Raw genomic sequence first — 15,786 nt, 5'->3', positions numbered from 1 at the left:
GCCTCAACTGAACTTTACCAAACCATGTGCAGAATCCAGATTGCCTAGCTACAGCTATGTTTGAGGTTAGTTTATGTTAGACTGCCTAGTAGCTACTGTACAGCGATGTTTGAGGTTAGTTTATGTTAGACTGCCTAGTAGCTACTGTACAGCGATGTTTGAGGTTAGTTTATGTTAGACTGCCTAGTAGCTACTGTACAGCGATGTTTGAGGTTGTGGGTTCAGCATCGACTATCGAGGTAGCTCAGGGTGGCGGTTCAGCATGCTATGGCACTTTAATACTTGATTGGTCAGGTGCCATATTGGCTCAGGGGTACAGTGGCCAGTAGTGAAATGCAAATGGCCAGTTCGATCCCGGGCTCCCTCAGAGTTAGTGTCGAAGTGTCCTTGAGCAAGACTCTGAACCCCTATTGCTCCCACTGGTTGCCACCATTGTTGTGTGAATGTGCATGAGAAGTGAGGGCGCTGGCGTTGACTGTTCACCACTTCACCTTCCAATGCATGAATGAATGCACCATTGTAAAGCACTTTGAGATGGAAAAAGTGCTATAAAATTGCAATTATTATTATTATTTAGCATTATTATTTAGAATTATTATTATTATTATATTATCCCTAAGGAAGATATAGCGTCCTCCTTTTATCACCCCTTGAGCCAGGGCTGACTGACCGTCCACTCTGTGACTCTGTCCCTTGCAGCTGTCTCTCCAGAGCGGGCCAGACGGCGGAGCCGACAGCCCGGGCTCCTACTCCAAGTGGCCTGGGAGCCCCAACTCCCACAGCAACGACGACTTTGACGCCTGGAACAGCTTCAGGCCCCGAACCAGCTCCAACGCCAGCACGCTGAGCGGACGCCTCTCGCCCTACATGCCCGAGGATGACCTCGGGGAGTCGGACGTGCACATGGTCTACCCGGGGGCCTCCGGCGCCAAGATGACGGCCACCCTGCCCAGCCTCACGGAGATGACCAGCTCTTTGGGACACGGCTCCGAGAATGTCATGGAGAACCTGCTGGACAACCTCAACCTGCTCTCGCCCAACGGCGGCCAGGTGGGCGGGGGGCCCGCCACTCCGGGCTCCTCACAGTCCTCGCCTTCCCCGATGATGCAGGCCAGCCCCGGGTACCCCTCCTACAGCTCGCCCAGCATGGGCTCCCAGCCCCAGCAGGACTACCGCAAGTGTGTGTATGGCCAGGCTGGGATGAACACCCTCTCGCCCATGCCCCTGCAGGCGCTGCCGGAGGTCAAACCCGGCTTCGGGCCATCACTGTGTCAGTACAACTGCCCCGCGGGTCTCCTGAAGGAGCTGCTGACGTCGGACACGGAACAGCACAGGGAGCTCATCCCATCAGTGGACACGGTGGTGTCTCAGTCCATGCTGCCCCCGTACGGCAACGGCGGTGGCCAGCATTGCGCCAAGCTTATGGGCGGGGGTAACGCCCACCCTCGCGTCCTCTCGCATCCGCACAACCACCCCCACAACGTGCACAACCAAGCCCCTCCCCCTTCAACGGTAGCCATGAACGGACGCTTGCTCATGTCGCTGAACCACAACGGGGGAGGCGGTCGAATGCCCGCTGTGAAGAGCCCCATGCACATGCCCTACGGCCTCGCCGCCCACCTTGGCGGCGGGGCGATACCGGGCAGCTTCTGCCCCGCCAACGGGTACGGCCGGCCGGGCCCGCCCCAGCCCCTGCACCCAGAGAGGCTGCCCAGCGACCTCGACGACATGTCCATCGAAAGGTTCGAGTGTGACATGGAGTCCATCCTTCACGACACGCTGATGGACGGAGACTCACTGGACTTCAACTTTGAGCCAATGGCACCGCAGCAGGGATTCTCTCACGGGGTGAAGACCACCACACACAGCTGGGTGTCAGGGTAGTAGGACGAGAAAAGAGGCCCCCCCACCCCACGCTCAGCTCTTTAACCATGACTGACTTGTTTGGTGACAGTGTTGACAAAGAACTCAACCCGAATCCATTTCAGATGAAAGAACCTGCATACCCCAAGAGTTCCCTAGTCCATCATCTACAGATAGTGTAGTGTACCCTAGTCCATCATCTACAGATAGTGTAGTGTACCATCAATATTTCATTTAGGGAAAACAAACAAACAATATATGGTATATATTTGGTCCCTTCCGTTCACAAGGAAAAATTCTTGAGACCTTCAAAATGACATGAATGAGCCAAGTGCCAAACGATAATTTGCCTTAAACTTCAGAGCCAAACTGAAACACGCACCTCTCTTTGTCCGGTTTACTCTCACGGTAGGCATGGTCCTTCGCAGACAGACACTACGACGTGTCGGTTAGCGTTCGCTCATCTTTGGGAGGCGGCCTTTTTTCCGACAGCATTCTAGCCGACGGGGCAACGATCCGATCCGCAGCGGGGGGACATTCGCTGCGATGCGAAAAAGCGATGGTCCGACATGCGCTGCTCCCGTGCTTGCGGTTAGGGTTAGGTTAGGATTGAAGTTTCGGATCAATATGCTGTCGGAAAAAAGACCTGCACCCCTCATCTTTGCCTATAGCGACACTGCCAACTCTACGTCCCAGCAAAACGACAAGTACTGTTCCACACAACTACATAAACAATACATCACGCTGTTTACTCTTCTTCACTGTGGCTTCCCACAGACAATCCAAGTCTGTGTGTGTGTGTGTGTGTACAATGTGGTGACGGATAATCACCACGACGCACGTCCCAATGAAGGAAATGGGACATTTATGATGCCTTGAAGATGGGGTCAGAAGGTCCGTCAGTCACAGTGTCGATTTGGAAAACCTCTCCGGGAAAATATCGGGACGATGTTACATAATCACAAGGTTTGTTTCTTATTACCTGAATCGATGTACACACAGTTGTCACATACGGTTGTCACGGTGATTTGTTAAAAAAAAAAAGAAAATGGGTGTTGCGTAGTGTATTTTCTAAGAGTTGTACATAGTGTTTACAGTATAAATACAACAATCAAGGCAGCAGACATTACTTTGTGAATTGACCTAGAAAACTGGATTAGACCTCGTCTTTTTTTTCTTTCTTTTTGTAACAGGACTAATACGGATTGAAGTGACTAGCTCTGTGCTCGAGAATGTTTCTCAATCAGGCTGTGTGAGCGTTAATACATTTACTTATGCTGCGTTGTAAATACATTTCAAGATGTATAATAAAATAACAATAGATGAATACTAGAGTAAGCATATTGTGTTTGAGACCTAAATTATTTGTTAGATGGAGGTATAGATTTATGCTGGTGCATAATAAATGTGCAACCGGGCTAACAGTTCCTGGAGACCTTTGTCACTCTGAACCTTAATGCCACAGAGGCCTATTCACTGTGCCTGGTCGGGTAGTTAACAACCACATGCTTGAGATGTTTTGCCATTTTAACAGTACATGGTTCGGAAGATAACATAATACAACAGCCTTTAAAAATTAAAAAGCACAGTGAATTGATTAATTTTTTTCATCTTTTCAAATGCCCTGCTTTATAGATGAAAGATGCCAGATAGATACTGTAGTTGAATCTTTGTGAGGGCTGCGTTGTCGTCGTTCATTGTTGGCCAAGTAGATGTGGTGGCATCGTGAACGCTGTGAGTCCGGTTCCGTGGACAAAAAGACATTTTTGTCACCCTTGCTGTTGCTTTTCATGCCCAAGGACAAAGAAAAAAACAAACAAAACAAAACAGCAAGTGATTGTCTTTCAAGACGCTGCAATGAACCATTTGTTGTGCCCGTTTAGTTTAGATTCCGGATTCTTTTTGATAATCACAGTAGAAATTAGGTATGATCTGAGGTATGATTCCTATTTAGACAAAACAGTCCCTTAGAACAGTGGTTTTCAACCTGTGGACTGGCACCCCCAGGGGGTCCCCACATGATTTTTGGGGGGAGTAAAGTAAAAATGTAAGGACTTTTTAAAACCTTGCCTTTTTAAAGACCTTTTTAAAACCTTGCCTTTTTAAAGACCTTTTTAAAACCTTGCCTAAACGCCTTGCAACGCAGCTATTTGTTTTGTCCGAGTCAAACTAAATATAATGCCCCAACTCCTACAGTTCCAAGTGCTTGGGGTGTCCCCAGTTCAAATATGATTATTTAGGGGGGTCGCGGCCTGACAAGGTTGATAACCACTGCCTTAAATGCTGTTCACAGTCACCATAATACTTTTTATGAGGCCTCCTCTGTCACTGTGTCCCCTGCTACCTCTACTGAATCTATATCTATGTGTCTTTGTCCAAGATTGACGGGATGCATTTGAACATTTGATATCCTATGTGACAAAATGTGACTTGATTTGCTCTAATTGCCTATACTGGATTCCTGTTTTAAATAATTGTTACAGTGCCCCCGCCATCCACAACGAGTGCCACTAAGTGTTAAGTATGTTGTATAGGCATGTACATTCGCGATCTTCTGTTTGTGCTTCTCCAAATTGTTGCTGTATTAACGATTTATTTGTCGCACGAGTCTATCGGTGGCTAATCATAGCAGAGTCACAGAATGCACAGTGAAATCCTCCGGGTTTTTGTTGTGTACCGATGGTCTTTGTTGAGCGTGACCGCTTCTCATGAAGTTAGGTTGTGTGGGGTGGGGTGGGAGGTGGGGGTGTAGAGAATCCTTAGAGGTGGCACACAAATAAATTATGAACAGTCATTCATTCTAATTTAAGATTGTGATTTTAAATCCAGAAACCACGTAGATCTCAAGAAAGCCAGAGTTATTCGGGGGAGCAGGTAGTAGAGATTTTTTTATATATTTTTCTTTAATACGAGATTCTTGCATTTCAAACATTTTTGCGTAGAGGCCTATGAAAGAAGCTGCTGTGCGTGTTTGGGCTTTGGTGCCAGGTGTTGCCTTTATCAACCCAAACACGCCCATAGTGTACTTTAGCCAAGTTTGTCTTTGAAGTCAAACTGTATGATATTATATTTAGCAAATTCATCATGTGATGTGTTCAGAATGTTATGCTTGTGCCGGTCACTTGAGTCAGGATATAAACTATAAATGAATCCGTGTCGCCAGCGTCACACAGTTCGCTCTAAACATAGAAGAAAAAAAAAATAAGAGCTGTACTAAGTAAATTATATCTCTGCATTTCTTTTTTTGTTTTTTAAATGATTGAATCTATGCATTGTATTCCTTAATTTTATGTTGCTATTGTTATATATTCATTTTCCTTTGAACTTAAGACAGAGATATTTTATTGTATCATAGCGCTGTGAGATATTATTAAGATATTTGTTGTTGTCCCAAAAAATCCTTATGTTCTTAAATAGTTATATGAGGGGGGAAATGAAGTTTATTTAGATTAAATAGATTATGCAGTGATTGACATGCTAAGCTTTTGTAAACTGACGATGTTGTATTTCTTGTATTTAGCTACAGTTTGTAGAAAACAATGCATAAAAACATAAAATATGGGGGAAAGAAATTGATGAAAAATATATATTACATTTTTGAAAAGTAAAGAAAACAATATTTAGTCTGTAGTGTCGGATAATCCCTTCTCAGATGACTGATTCTGGACCAATTCTTTTGTAATTTTATGAGTAGAAAGACATTGCACTTTTACTTACATTTTATAATAAAGTGCTCCTTGTAAAAAGAGGACAAATACCCATTACATATTTTACAACAAAACTGTTACATTTAACTCATGTACAGGAATAAATTGGAATTGTGCTGTGTGGTTTTGCAATCAGAAAGGATATAAAACTTGTTCAACATTAATGTATTAAGACATAAATAAATGTACTTCTGTGTTAAAGATGTGTCATTCCTATGTATTATTTTGTCGGGTGGAATCCTGGTTTGCCCAAAACCACTTACTTACAAAAGAAAGATAGACAACAAAACTTGAGGCTTATTTACTTTTCATTTGTTGAATTTTTATCAAATCCACAGATTTAACCACTTTCTATTTTTGCAAAATAAAAATCTAATCTACAAGCTCACATAAAAACAAAAACGTCAACATAAATTTGCGTCGAGCGGTTAATGTGTTTTATAATTAACAATCTAAATCTAAAAAGTAACTACCGGTAACTAGTAACTAAAGTTGTCAAATAATATGCAGTGGAGTAATAAGTACAATAGTTGCCTCTGAGTAGAGATGTCCCGATACTGTATCGGTATCTGAAAAGTTTCAATATCGGCCCTTATTTGTCATATCGGGTCATATCGGTATTGACAATTATGCCAGTCTAACCACCGATCCGACACAGGGGTAAGGGTTTGACACTATGGCAGGTAAATATAATGTTGGGGCATGTGGAGTTTGCTTTCAAGTTGCCCAAACTGCAAGTGCACATTTGAGTGAGGAGTCTGCTATAAACAACACGAGATCGGAAACGAAAAAAGTGTATCGGGATGTCCCTACTTCTGAGGTGTAGTGCGTAGAAGTGTAAATGATAATAAGATTACATCACTGATTGTCAGGTTGTGTCATCTGCTCGAAAGCTCATTTCAGAAGTTGTCTGCAGACATAATGATGTCTGACGTGAAGCCTGTGAGGCCAAGACTTTACCCATGCAGGTCAGAGAGCTTCAGGTAGGGCTAAAGAACCACACATTAGCACCTTTAGTAGGAAAACCTGACGGTCAGTGGAGTGAAACAGGATGCTATGTGTGATGTAACAATGTTTTTGGAATAAATCAACCCATTGCTTTGGAAAGAGAGAGAGAGAGAGAGAGAGAGAGAGAGTGTAACGCTTTGATCTTTTTGCAGCTTTGTACACACCCTGGAATTTACAAGAACTCAAGAACAGCGCACACAGCAGGCCAATCGAGAGTGTTAACAAATGTATTAAAATTTATCTGTAATGGATCCTTTCTGTCTTTACCCCCTTTTCACCCCAATTTTAATATACCAATTTATTCGTCCCCACACATATTTGTGTTTGTTAATGCTGTTGTATCCTACTGACTCACCTGCCAGTGAGGAGCCCTACCGGGAGGACGTACGCTCGTACAACCTTCCTCCTACTCCTCCTGCCCAGCACTTCCCGCTGAAAGGTTCCACCCAGCCCGTAGAAGTATTTCAGTCAGGACAACAAAATATATATTTATTGAATATAAAATGAGCAATATATTTATTATAGTTTGGCGATGAATTGGATCTGCTTTTTAGGTACTGAGATCAAGCGCATCAGTTCCAACCATAGAGAATCCGAAACAGCAGATCCAAAATGACAGGTGGTAGCTGGGGTGGAGGAGGGTGAGCAGCAACGTTTAAGCAGGCAGCAGCGCAGCAGTATCAGTGTGCAGCAGCAAGTAAGCAAGCAGATTGAGCAGTGGTAGCTGGTATGAAAATGGAATGAGTATGTGATTGGATGAAATGAATCATGTGAATGAACGTGATGCTGCAGGCGGCACAATTAACAAGTTTCCTGACTGAACTTGCTCTGTGCATGTCTGTGACAGGCCGTGCGATGCAACGTCCCCGCTGGTCCGACTCACCCTGTGTCCCTAAGGTAGTGTAGCACTGGTCCGACGTACCGCAGGACCGCTCATTAGCCCGACACCAAACCCTAACTCTAACCATAACCACACGTAAAGCCACATAGTCTGACTAATGTGGCGTCCGAATTATGAGCAGATCTCAGTGGGCACTTGCCGCCGGGGCATTGTATGGGATGAGGAGAGTCTGAAAATCGGACATTAAATCAGAAAAGAAAAGTGGGTGATATTTTTGTATTGTGCAAGTTGGTGTTGGCTATAGTCCACAGTCTCGCATTAGACTCTCCTGATTGGATTTTTATTCTTTCTTTTTTTAACGGGGAGACTGCTTTTAATTCACACTATCAATGGTTGCCATTAGAATGTGGAGCTACTGTATATATACAACACTTAGTTTGACCAAACAATATTTGTAATACTTACACTGATGTTATGTTATGAGTGTAAATTAGCCCATAGCCTTTGTAAAAGAAAATCCCTCTACATTGCAAAATCTTGTGTTAGTTTAACTTCTTAGTTTAACTGTTAAGAATTGAACTAACACTCAGGACTTGTTAGCGTAATTCCCTTGAGGATTAAAGACGGGTTCAACCTTTTCCCACCACTTATTTGCATGATCTGAACACTATGGATCTGACCTACTTAATGCTGGCTGACCTGTAATGTGAGTAGTGATGATGACATACAAAAGTAGAGCCTTCTTTTTCTACCATTTTGCATGTAAGTTGACCCGGGAGCGTCAACCAGATGCCTTAAATGTCACACCAAATATGTCATTTCTAAAGATTGTGTGTGTGTGTGTGTGTGTGTGTGTGTGTGTGTGTGTGTGTGTGTGTGTGTGTGTGTGTGTGTGTGTGTGTGTGTGTGTGTGTGTGTGTGTGTGTGTGTGTGTGTGTGTGTGTGTGTGTGTGTGTGTGCGTGTGTGTGTGAAGTGGTGGAGGAAGTAGTACCCGGTCGCGTCTCATGGATTTCGCCTTTGCTGAACGCTGCCGAGTAATAGTTCAGTATTAAAATCATAATCTAAGTATACACTTGAACACAATGAACCAAAAGTAAACATAGGCCTACTCATTATTTTCCAAATCTGTGGTCAAAACGTTCAGAAATAGCCCAACGCGTCAGTATTGTTGATAGATTATCTTTGAATAGCCAAAGTGTAAAATAAGGCTAAATTGGTTAACATGACATGTTTTCTTGTTTTGTAATAATAATCTAAATTATTAAAGTATTGAACTAAAGCTGTCAAATATTGGAGTAAAAAGTACAATATTTGACTCTGACGTGGAGTAGTATATATACAAACTATTAGAAAATGGACATACTCAAGTAATGCCAAAGTACCTCAAAGTTATAATTAAGTACACAGTACTCGAGTGAATGCACTTTCCACCACTGCATGTGTGCTGCATTCCCAAGTTGTGTACCTTCAGAATGCTCCAGAACTTCCTTCTCTACACCATAGCTCCTCCTGGCTTTTCCTTCTGTAACCTCTCCTCCCTCCCCCTGCCTTCATCCAGTTCCTCATGAACCCACTCACCCCAGACAGAAAACTGCACAGTTTCTCTCCCTCCCTCCCATGTGTCTTTCACTGTATGGTAAGTAATAGACAGGGTTGACCTAGATGAGCCACCAGGGACTCACATAATGGGCCCCAGCTAACATCTCCTTCCACAAAAAGAACACCAGATACATTCTTCGCTGTTGCATTTTGTGTCTGTTTGTCTCTTTGTTTGTTTTTGTATTTCCCTGGCTTTGTATGTTCTACATCCAATCTGACATTTCTTTTGTACCTGCCTATAGTATAAAACTTTCTCCCGAAAGTACCATCACAACTTCTGCCGGAAAAACATTGAGGCACCTGAAACCATGCAAGCCTATAGGACCTCGGCCCAGAAACGAAAAAAGCTGCATGAATGGCAGTATGACAGCCGATTCAGCCAGGGGGCTTCGCTCCAGCTCCTTGAGGAAAACCAGGTGGTTGTCCTCAATACTGCAGTTCAACAAACTGCTGTACTGTAACTATATGTATGCCGCTCCCCCCACACACTCCATATTATTTTCATAGCTTGGTGCAGCAGAGCAATGTGATCCTGGGTTTTGGTGTCAGTACGAGGCGAGGGCAGGGGAGGTGGAGAGGGAAGAAGGAGGGCAGGCAGGCCGGGTAGGGGGGCGGGGGTGGGGGTGTTGGTGGGGTGGCGATGGTGAGATTCTTGTGAGCACACAGCTAAGGAATGTGGGTGTGGACTCCTGCCAAAGGCATATGCAATCCTTATGTTCCCCTGGGTGCGAGGAGGCAATACGCGGTTAGCAGGCCGGGGCCATGTCAGGACACAGACACGCTCACACTGTAGTAAGGAGTCTAAGGACGCACAAGGGCTGTGGGCTGCTCCACTTCAAACTGTGCAGTTGATCTGCGGACGCAGCCGGGGGTTGCTCTAGTTGAGAGTTCTTGCACGTCTTGGCTTTTCGTCTGAAAGTTTGTGGAGACTTGATAATATCCTCATTAAACCCCCTTTGCCTCCCAATGTTATTATGCATTACAGATGCTTTGAAGTACCAAAGAGAAAGGAGAAAAAAAATATTCCACCCCAAAACTGAATTCACATGACACTGATTATCTTTGACAGTCTGCTCAACAGACTCCCAGTGCTAGAACCCTGAATACAGACTCAAGTTTGTGCTATCCTCAAGCATCTCTTTCTTCTGTCCTGTTCTATTAGCAAGTCCTGCTGGCTGATTTTCAAAGTGTGTTTGAAGCTTTTACCTCCAAGTATACCACTTATTTAAACACAGAGGTAGTGTAGTTTTGTAAATGGCAATAGGCTACTACATTATAGACAAGGTTTTAATGTAAGTCTGTGTCGATTTCCAGGGCCAGTTTGTTTCACCCCTCTTTTGGTCCGGTCTCTTTCAGGCTATGGTCATCTTTTCTGCCCACACTGCCTCTACACGGTTCTCATCCATGAAGAAATTACATTTAAATAAAATTGGGCAAACAGAAGAAAGTGGGTTTTAAGGGAGGAAGGACATAAAGAGTCAGGAACATGGCTTGTTTTTGACAGAGGCTGAAATGAAGGGCAATAAATAAGGAGCACTGTAGTGTACGTAGCATGCCATTTTCGTTTATTTTATTTACATTGGATGACAGTGTTGCATGGCATGTTTTTAATGGTTTTTACATTGGATAACAGTGCTGCATGACATGTTTTTAAATGTTATTTTTTTTACATTGGACAACATAGTGCAGCATGGCATAATTTCATGGTCTTAAGTCATAGAAAACATATGCTGTAAGTATCATAGTAAGCACCATCGGAAACAAGTAAGTAGCCTACTATAGAGGGTATGTGCATGCATAAAGTGAGTGACAAAGTGAGTTTAACGTGTCCTTTAATGCAATCAGATAGGACTTTTCTGGGCTGTCAAGGTCAGAAAGTATGGTAGTTTTTTGCCACTATGTGATGTTGATTGATTAATTGATTGATTGAATACTTTATTGAAATGTAAACAGTAGCCTACAGTACAGTACAGTCAAACACACGTCCAAAGGGATCACTGTTTCCATTCAGGTCCTGAAATGTTACTGAGGAGGAAGTGATGTCACTGAGGTGAAAGTAATGATTCTGACAAGTCCCGGAAAAGATGTGTTGTGATTGGCCAATAGTCAGTTTGGCACTTTGAGTGGCAGCGTGCTGTGCCCCCTGCCATATTGTAAACAAAAATGGCAGCCGCCATACAATACACATACCCCATAGGGCCGGAATAGCGTCTACCTTTCTATGTCTATGATAGGAAGCACCATAGAAGACAGGTAAGTACCATAGGAAGCACCATAGAAGGTCAGGTTAAAAACCAAGCATACAAACAAAACAAAATAGCATAACGTAACAACAACAAAACAAAAGAGTGCATACACAATTTAAGCAGAACATATTATGCCAAGATGCAAACCAAGACTTAAAGGACCAGTGCTTATACGATCAGACATGAGTTAACGGCCAGGGAGAAGAAATTACTTTTAAGTGAAGATTTGGAAAACCGATAAGGAGAGAGCAGACTTAATAATATGTAGGGGAAAACCGTTACGGAGGCTGGGGCTGACCACTGAAAAAGCTTGGTCACCTCTAGACCTGTAGCTAGTTGTGGGCGCAGTCAGGAACAACTGGTCAGCTGACCTCAGGGCCCTGGCTCGGGTGTATGGGTATAGGGGAATGCCTGGCGGGGAATGCCAGAGGCTCTTAATGTGCACATGAGGCTCATAGGGGATTAAAAGATCAGAAATGTAGGCAGGTGCCAGACCCCAATGAGTCTTAAATCTAATCAGTACACTATTTTAATCTATTGTAAATCCAAGGAAGTTGGTGTAAAGAGACTCGAAATTGGCATGACATGATCGCTTCTTGTTGTGGTTAAAAAAAGACTTGTATTTTAACCTGTTGGCGTAGGCCAGTAGTTGAGCGGACAGCGTGCTAACCACATGATTCAATGTCCACCAGTTTGAGATTCCGGCCTCGAGACACGTGTTGCGTCACCATAGGTGTCACCTGTGTCACCCTCTATATTCCTATCCTCGTTCAACACTTTCACCCTCTCTATCCGTGTTCAACACTTTCACCCTCTCTATCCTCGTTCAACACTTTCACCCTCTCTATCCGTGTTCAACACTTTCACCCTCTCTATCCCCGTTCAACACTTTCACCCTCTCTATCTTCGTTCAACACGTTCACCCTCGTTCAACACGTTCACCCTCTCTATCCTCGTTCAACACGTTCACCCTCTCTATCCTCGTTCAACACGCTCACCCTCTCTATCCTCGTTCAACACGCTCACCCTCTCTATCCTCGTTCAACACGTTCACCCTCTCTATCCTCGTTCAACACGTTCACCATCTCTATCCTCGTTCAACACGCTCACCCTCTCTATCCTCGTTCAACACGTTCACCCTCGTTCAACACGTTCACCCTCTCTATCCTCGTTCAACACGTTCACCCTCTCTATCCTCGTTCAACACGTTCACCCTCTCTATCCTCGTTCAACACGTTCACCCTCTCTATCCTCGTTCAACACGTTCACCCTCTCTATCCTCGTTCAACACGTTCACCATCTCTATCCTCGTTCAACACGTTCACCATCTCTATCCTCGTTCAACACGTTCACCCTCTCTATCCTCGTTCAACACGTTCACCCTCGTTCAACACGTTCACCCTCTCTATCCTCGTTCAACACGTTCACCCTCTCTATCCTCGTTCAACACGTTCACCCTCTCTATCCTCGTTCAACACGTTCACCATCTCTATCCTCGTTCAACACGTTCACCCTCTCTATCCTCGTTCAACACGTTCACCCTCGTTCAACACGTTCACCCTCTCTATCCTCGTTCAACACGTTCACCCTCTCTATCCTCGTTCAACACGTTCACCCTCTCTATCCTCGTTCAACACGTTCACCATCTCTATCCTCGTTCAACACGTTCACCCTCTCTATCCTCGTTCAACACGTTCACCCTCTCTATCCTCGTTCAACACGTTCACCCTCTCTATCCTCGTTCAACACGTTCACCCTCTCTATCCTCGTTCAACACGTTCACCCTCTCTATCCTCGTTCAACACGTTCACCCTCTCTATCCTCGTTCAACACGTTCACCCTCTCTATCCTCGTTCAACACGTTCACCATCTCTATCCTCGTTCAACACGTTCACCATCTCTATCCTCGTTCAACACGTTCACCCTCTCTATCCTCGTTCAACACGTTCACCCTCGTTCAACACGTTCACCCTCTCTATCCTCGTTCAACACGTTCACCCTCTCTATCCTCGTTCAACACGTTCACCCTCTCTATCCTCGTTCAACACGTTCACCATCTCTATCCTCGTTCAACACGTTCACCATCTCTATCCTCGTTCAACACGTTCACCCTCTCTATCCTCGTTCAACACGTTCACCCTCGTTCAACACGTTCACCCTCTCTATCCTCGTTCAACACGTTCACCCTCTCTATCCTCGTTCAACACGTTCACCATCTCTATCCTCGTTCAACACGTTCACCCTCTCTATCCTCGTTCAACACGTTCACCATCTCTATCCTCGTTCAACACGTTCACCATCTCTATCCTCGTTCAACACGTTCACCCTCTCTATCCTCGTTCAACACGTTCACCCTCTATCCTCGTTCAACACGTTCACCCTCTCTATCCTCGTTCAACACGTTCACCCTCTATCCTCGTTCAACACGTTCACCATCTCTATCCTCGTTCAACACTTTCACCATCTCTATCCTCGTTAAACACTTTCAAAAATGTTTTGAGTACCACTTACTTGTATAATTATACGTAGCAATGTACGTTTCTTTTCTTCTGAAAACTGTTAGGATTTAGAAGACATTAATGGAATCAGCTGCAATATTTTAACATTGAATTGTCCAGACTAGGCTATTTAAGTAGCCGTTGGCCAAGAGCAGGCGTACAGTAAAATAAGGTGGCCAATAGTTATTGATGATGTCCAGAATGCTTTCCATAACCTCATAAAACTATTGCAGTCCAGTTGGAACAATATGTCCTGCGGAAAAGGAAGAGAGTTTCACGTGTGAAATGGGAACTAATGGGCAAAAGAACAATGTGCCTTGTCTAGTTCAAACAACAGACAGGTCATGCGCAGAATGGATAATCTGATTTCCGATGTTTTGAGTTTTCTTGATGAAATATTGCAGGAAATCTTCCCATTCTTCACACGGTAATCACTGGTTCTTTTGTCCAACGGAACATTCTAATTCAGTGATGCCCAACCTGTGGGCTGGGTACTAACTGGTGGACCGGGGGATGTTGCCAGTGGGCCCCCAAATAATTGGCACTAAGACTTTATTGATAATATTAATATAAATGGTATTTCTTCTTTAAACCATGACAATATGTTTTCACTGTGATACTGATGAATAAAAACTCATTGAGACCTAAGGAGTCTTCACATGCATGACAGTTTTCTGAAAGACTCTGGACCCCCAAAATTATGTATTTGGCCTAAGACCCTTATCTCAAAATATTTTTTCCCGGGGACCAGAAGCAAATATTTGCATCATGAACTGTGGCGATTTATTATCGTGTAGGCCTACCTTTATTTTGTAGTATGTCTCTTGGTGTCCTCTGTTGCTGTTTTTACCTGTAATGTCTCACCTCCCTGTGATTGCTAATTCAATTTCAATCGCAATTTGCCTTTGGGGAACGCCAATCCTTCCGTGATTGGCGTTCCCCAAAGGCGAATGATTTCGCTCATTTACTTAAAGAACCACGTTACTGAAGTAACCTCCAGTTTTCTCCACCTGTGTCCTGTTAGTCTCCCAGCCAATCCCTCGTCACCTGTGTATGGTTATCCCTGTCTACCTCTAACCCTCCGTTCCTTTTGTTCCCTGGCTAGAATAGAGATGTTGTTATGGTGTTCTGTCGTAGTGTTTTCAGTCCTGTGTGTAGAAAGTTATGAATGGTTTCCTGAGTTTTCCTGGGTGAATAAATCCCTCTGCATTCGACTGCTCCATGCCTCTGACTAGTCTGTTGTGCATTCTACGGTAGGTCACTGGGTCCTATACATCTGAGTCTCAGCGCAACAATTTGAGTGTAAAATGTTCACTTTAGAAATATTCAAAAGTTTGCAGCAAATATTCAAGACTTTTTTAATTAGTAAATCTACGAGCTCCTGCCTGCATCTTTTAGCTGTTTGCTGTGACTCTGCGTTTGGGTTCAACTTGCTCTGCATCCTTGACAGAAAATGCACCAGACGCCAACCCATCTGACCACAGCAACTGATTGGCTGCTGTGTTAATGATGATTATAGATTATAATTAATTCATTTGTATCACGCTTTTCAAAACAGAGTTACAAAGTTAAGTCTGGAACTAATTTAAAAACAGAAAACAACAGAGTAAAAATCTGAAAACTGCTCCTTGAAGCACAGAAGCACAGTTCTAGGTACGTTATTGTGGACCAACAAACACGGAAAAAGTGCAACATTGTGGGGAAACTTGTCAGGTGGAAATGGGCATGGCTAGTTTGGGGAGTTCCAAGGAATCAAAGGGGGAAATAATTTTGACAACTAGGTTGGCCTAGTGGGATGCGTGCAAAGTTTCACAGCAATCGGTTCATGATTTGAAGCATTTTGTTCAATAAAAAATGTAGAAATGGTTTAAACATGAAAATGTTCAAAATAGTGGCATAACTGGGTTTGTAAAACGCTGATAGGATTGCTCATACTATAGACACTATAGCACTATTATACATTTTTAAGTGGAACTCAACATTTTTTGTTACACAGAAAGAAATTGCGCCATTTTTCATGATT

The 15,786-nt window shown here is 43.8% G+C and overlaps 1 protein-coding gene across 1 annotated transcript in view; it reads left to right on the top strand.

The window, feature by feature from the left end:
* foxo1a (forkhead box O1 a) overlaps positions 1 to 5,771 on the top strand; it is a 42,350-nt gene extending 36,579 nt beyond the window's left edge. The window contains exon 3 of the mRNA XM_080772345.1: positions 700 to 5,771. Within this exon, the coding sequence (XP_080628471.1) occupies positions 700 to 1,884 (1,185 nt within the window). The 3' untranslated portion in view covers positions 1,885 to 5,771. The remainder of the gene's footprint in view (positions 1 to 699) is intronic.
* The last annotated feature ends 10,015 nt before the right edge of the window (positions 5,772 to 15,786 follow it).

This window comes from Protomyctophum bolini, assembly GCF_963924005.1.
Source record: "Protomyctophum bolini genome assembly, chromosome: 9".
NCBI lineage: Eukaryota > Metazoa > Chordata > Actinopteri > Myctophiformes > Myctophidae > Protomyctophum > Protomyctophum bolini.
The sequence above is the reverse complement of the archived record's forward strand: the minus strand, read 5'-3'. Positions and strand labels throughout refer to the sequence as shown.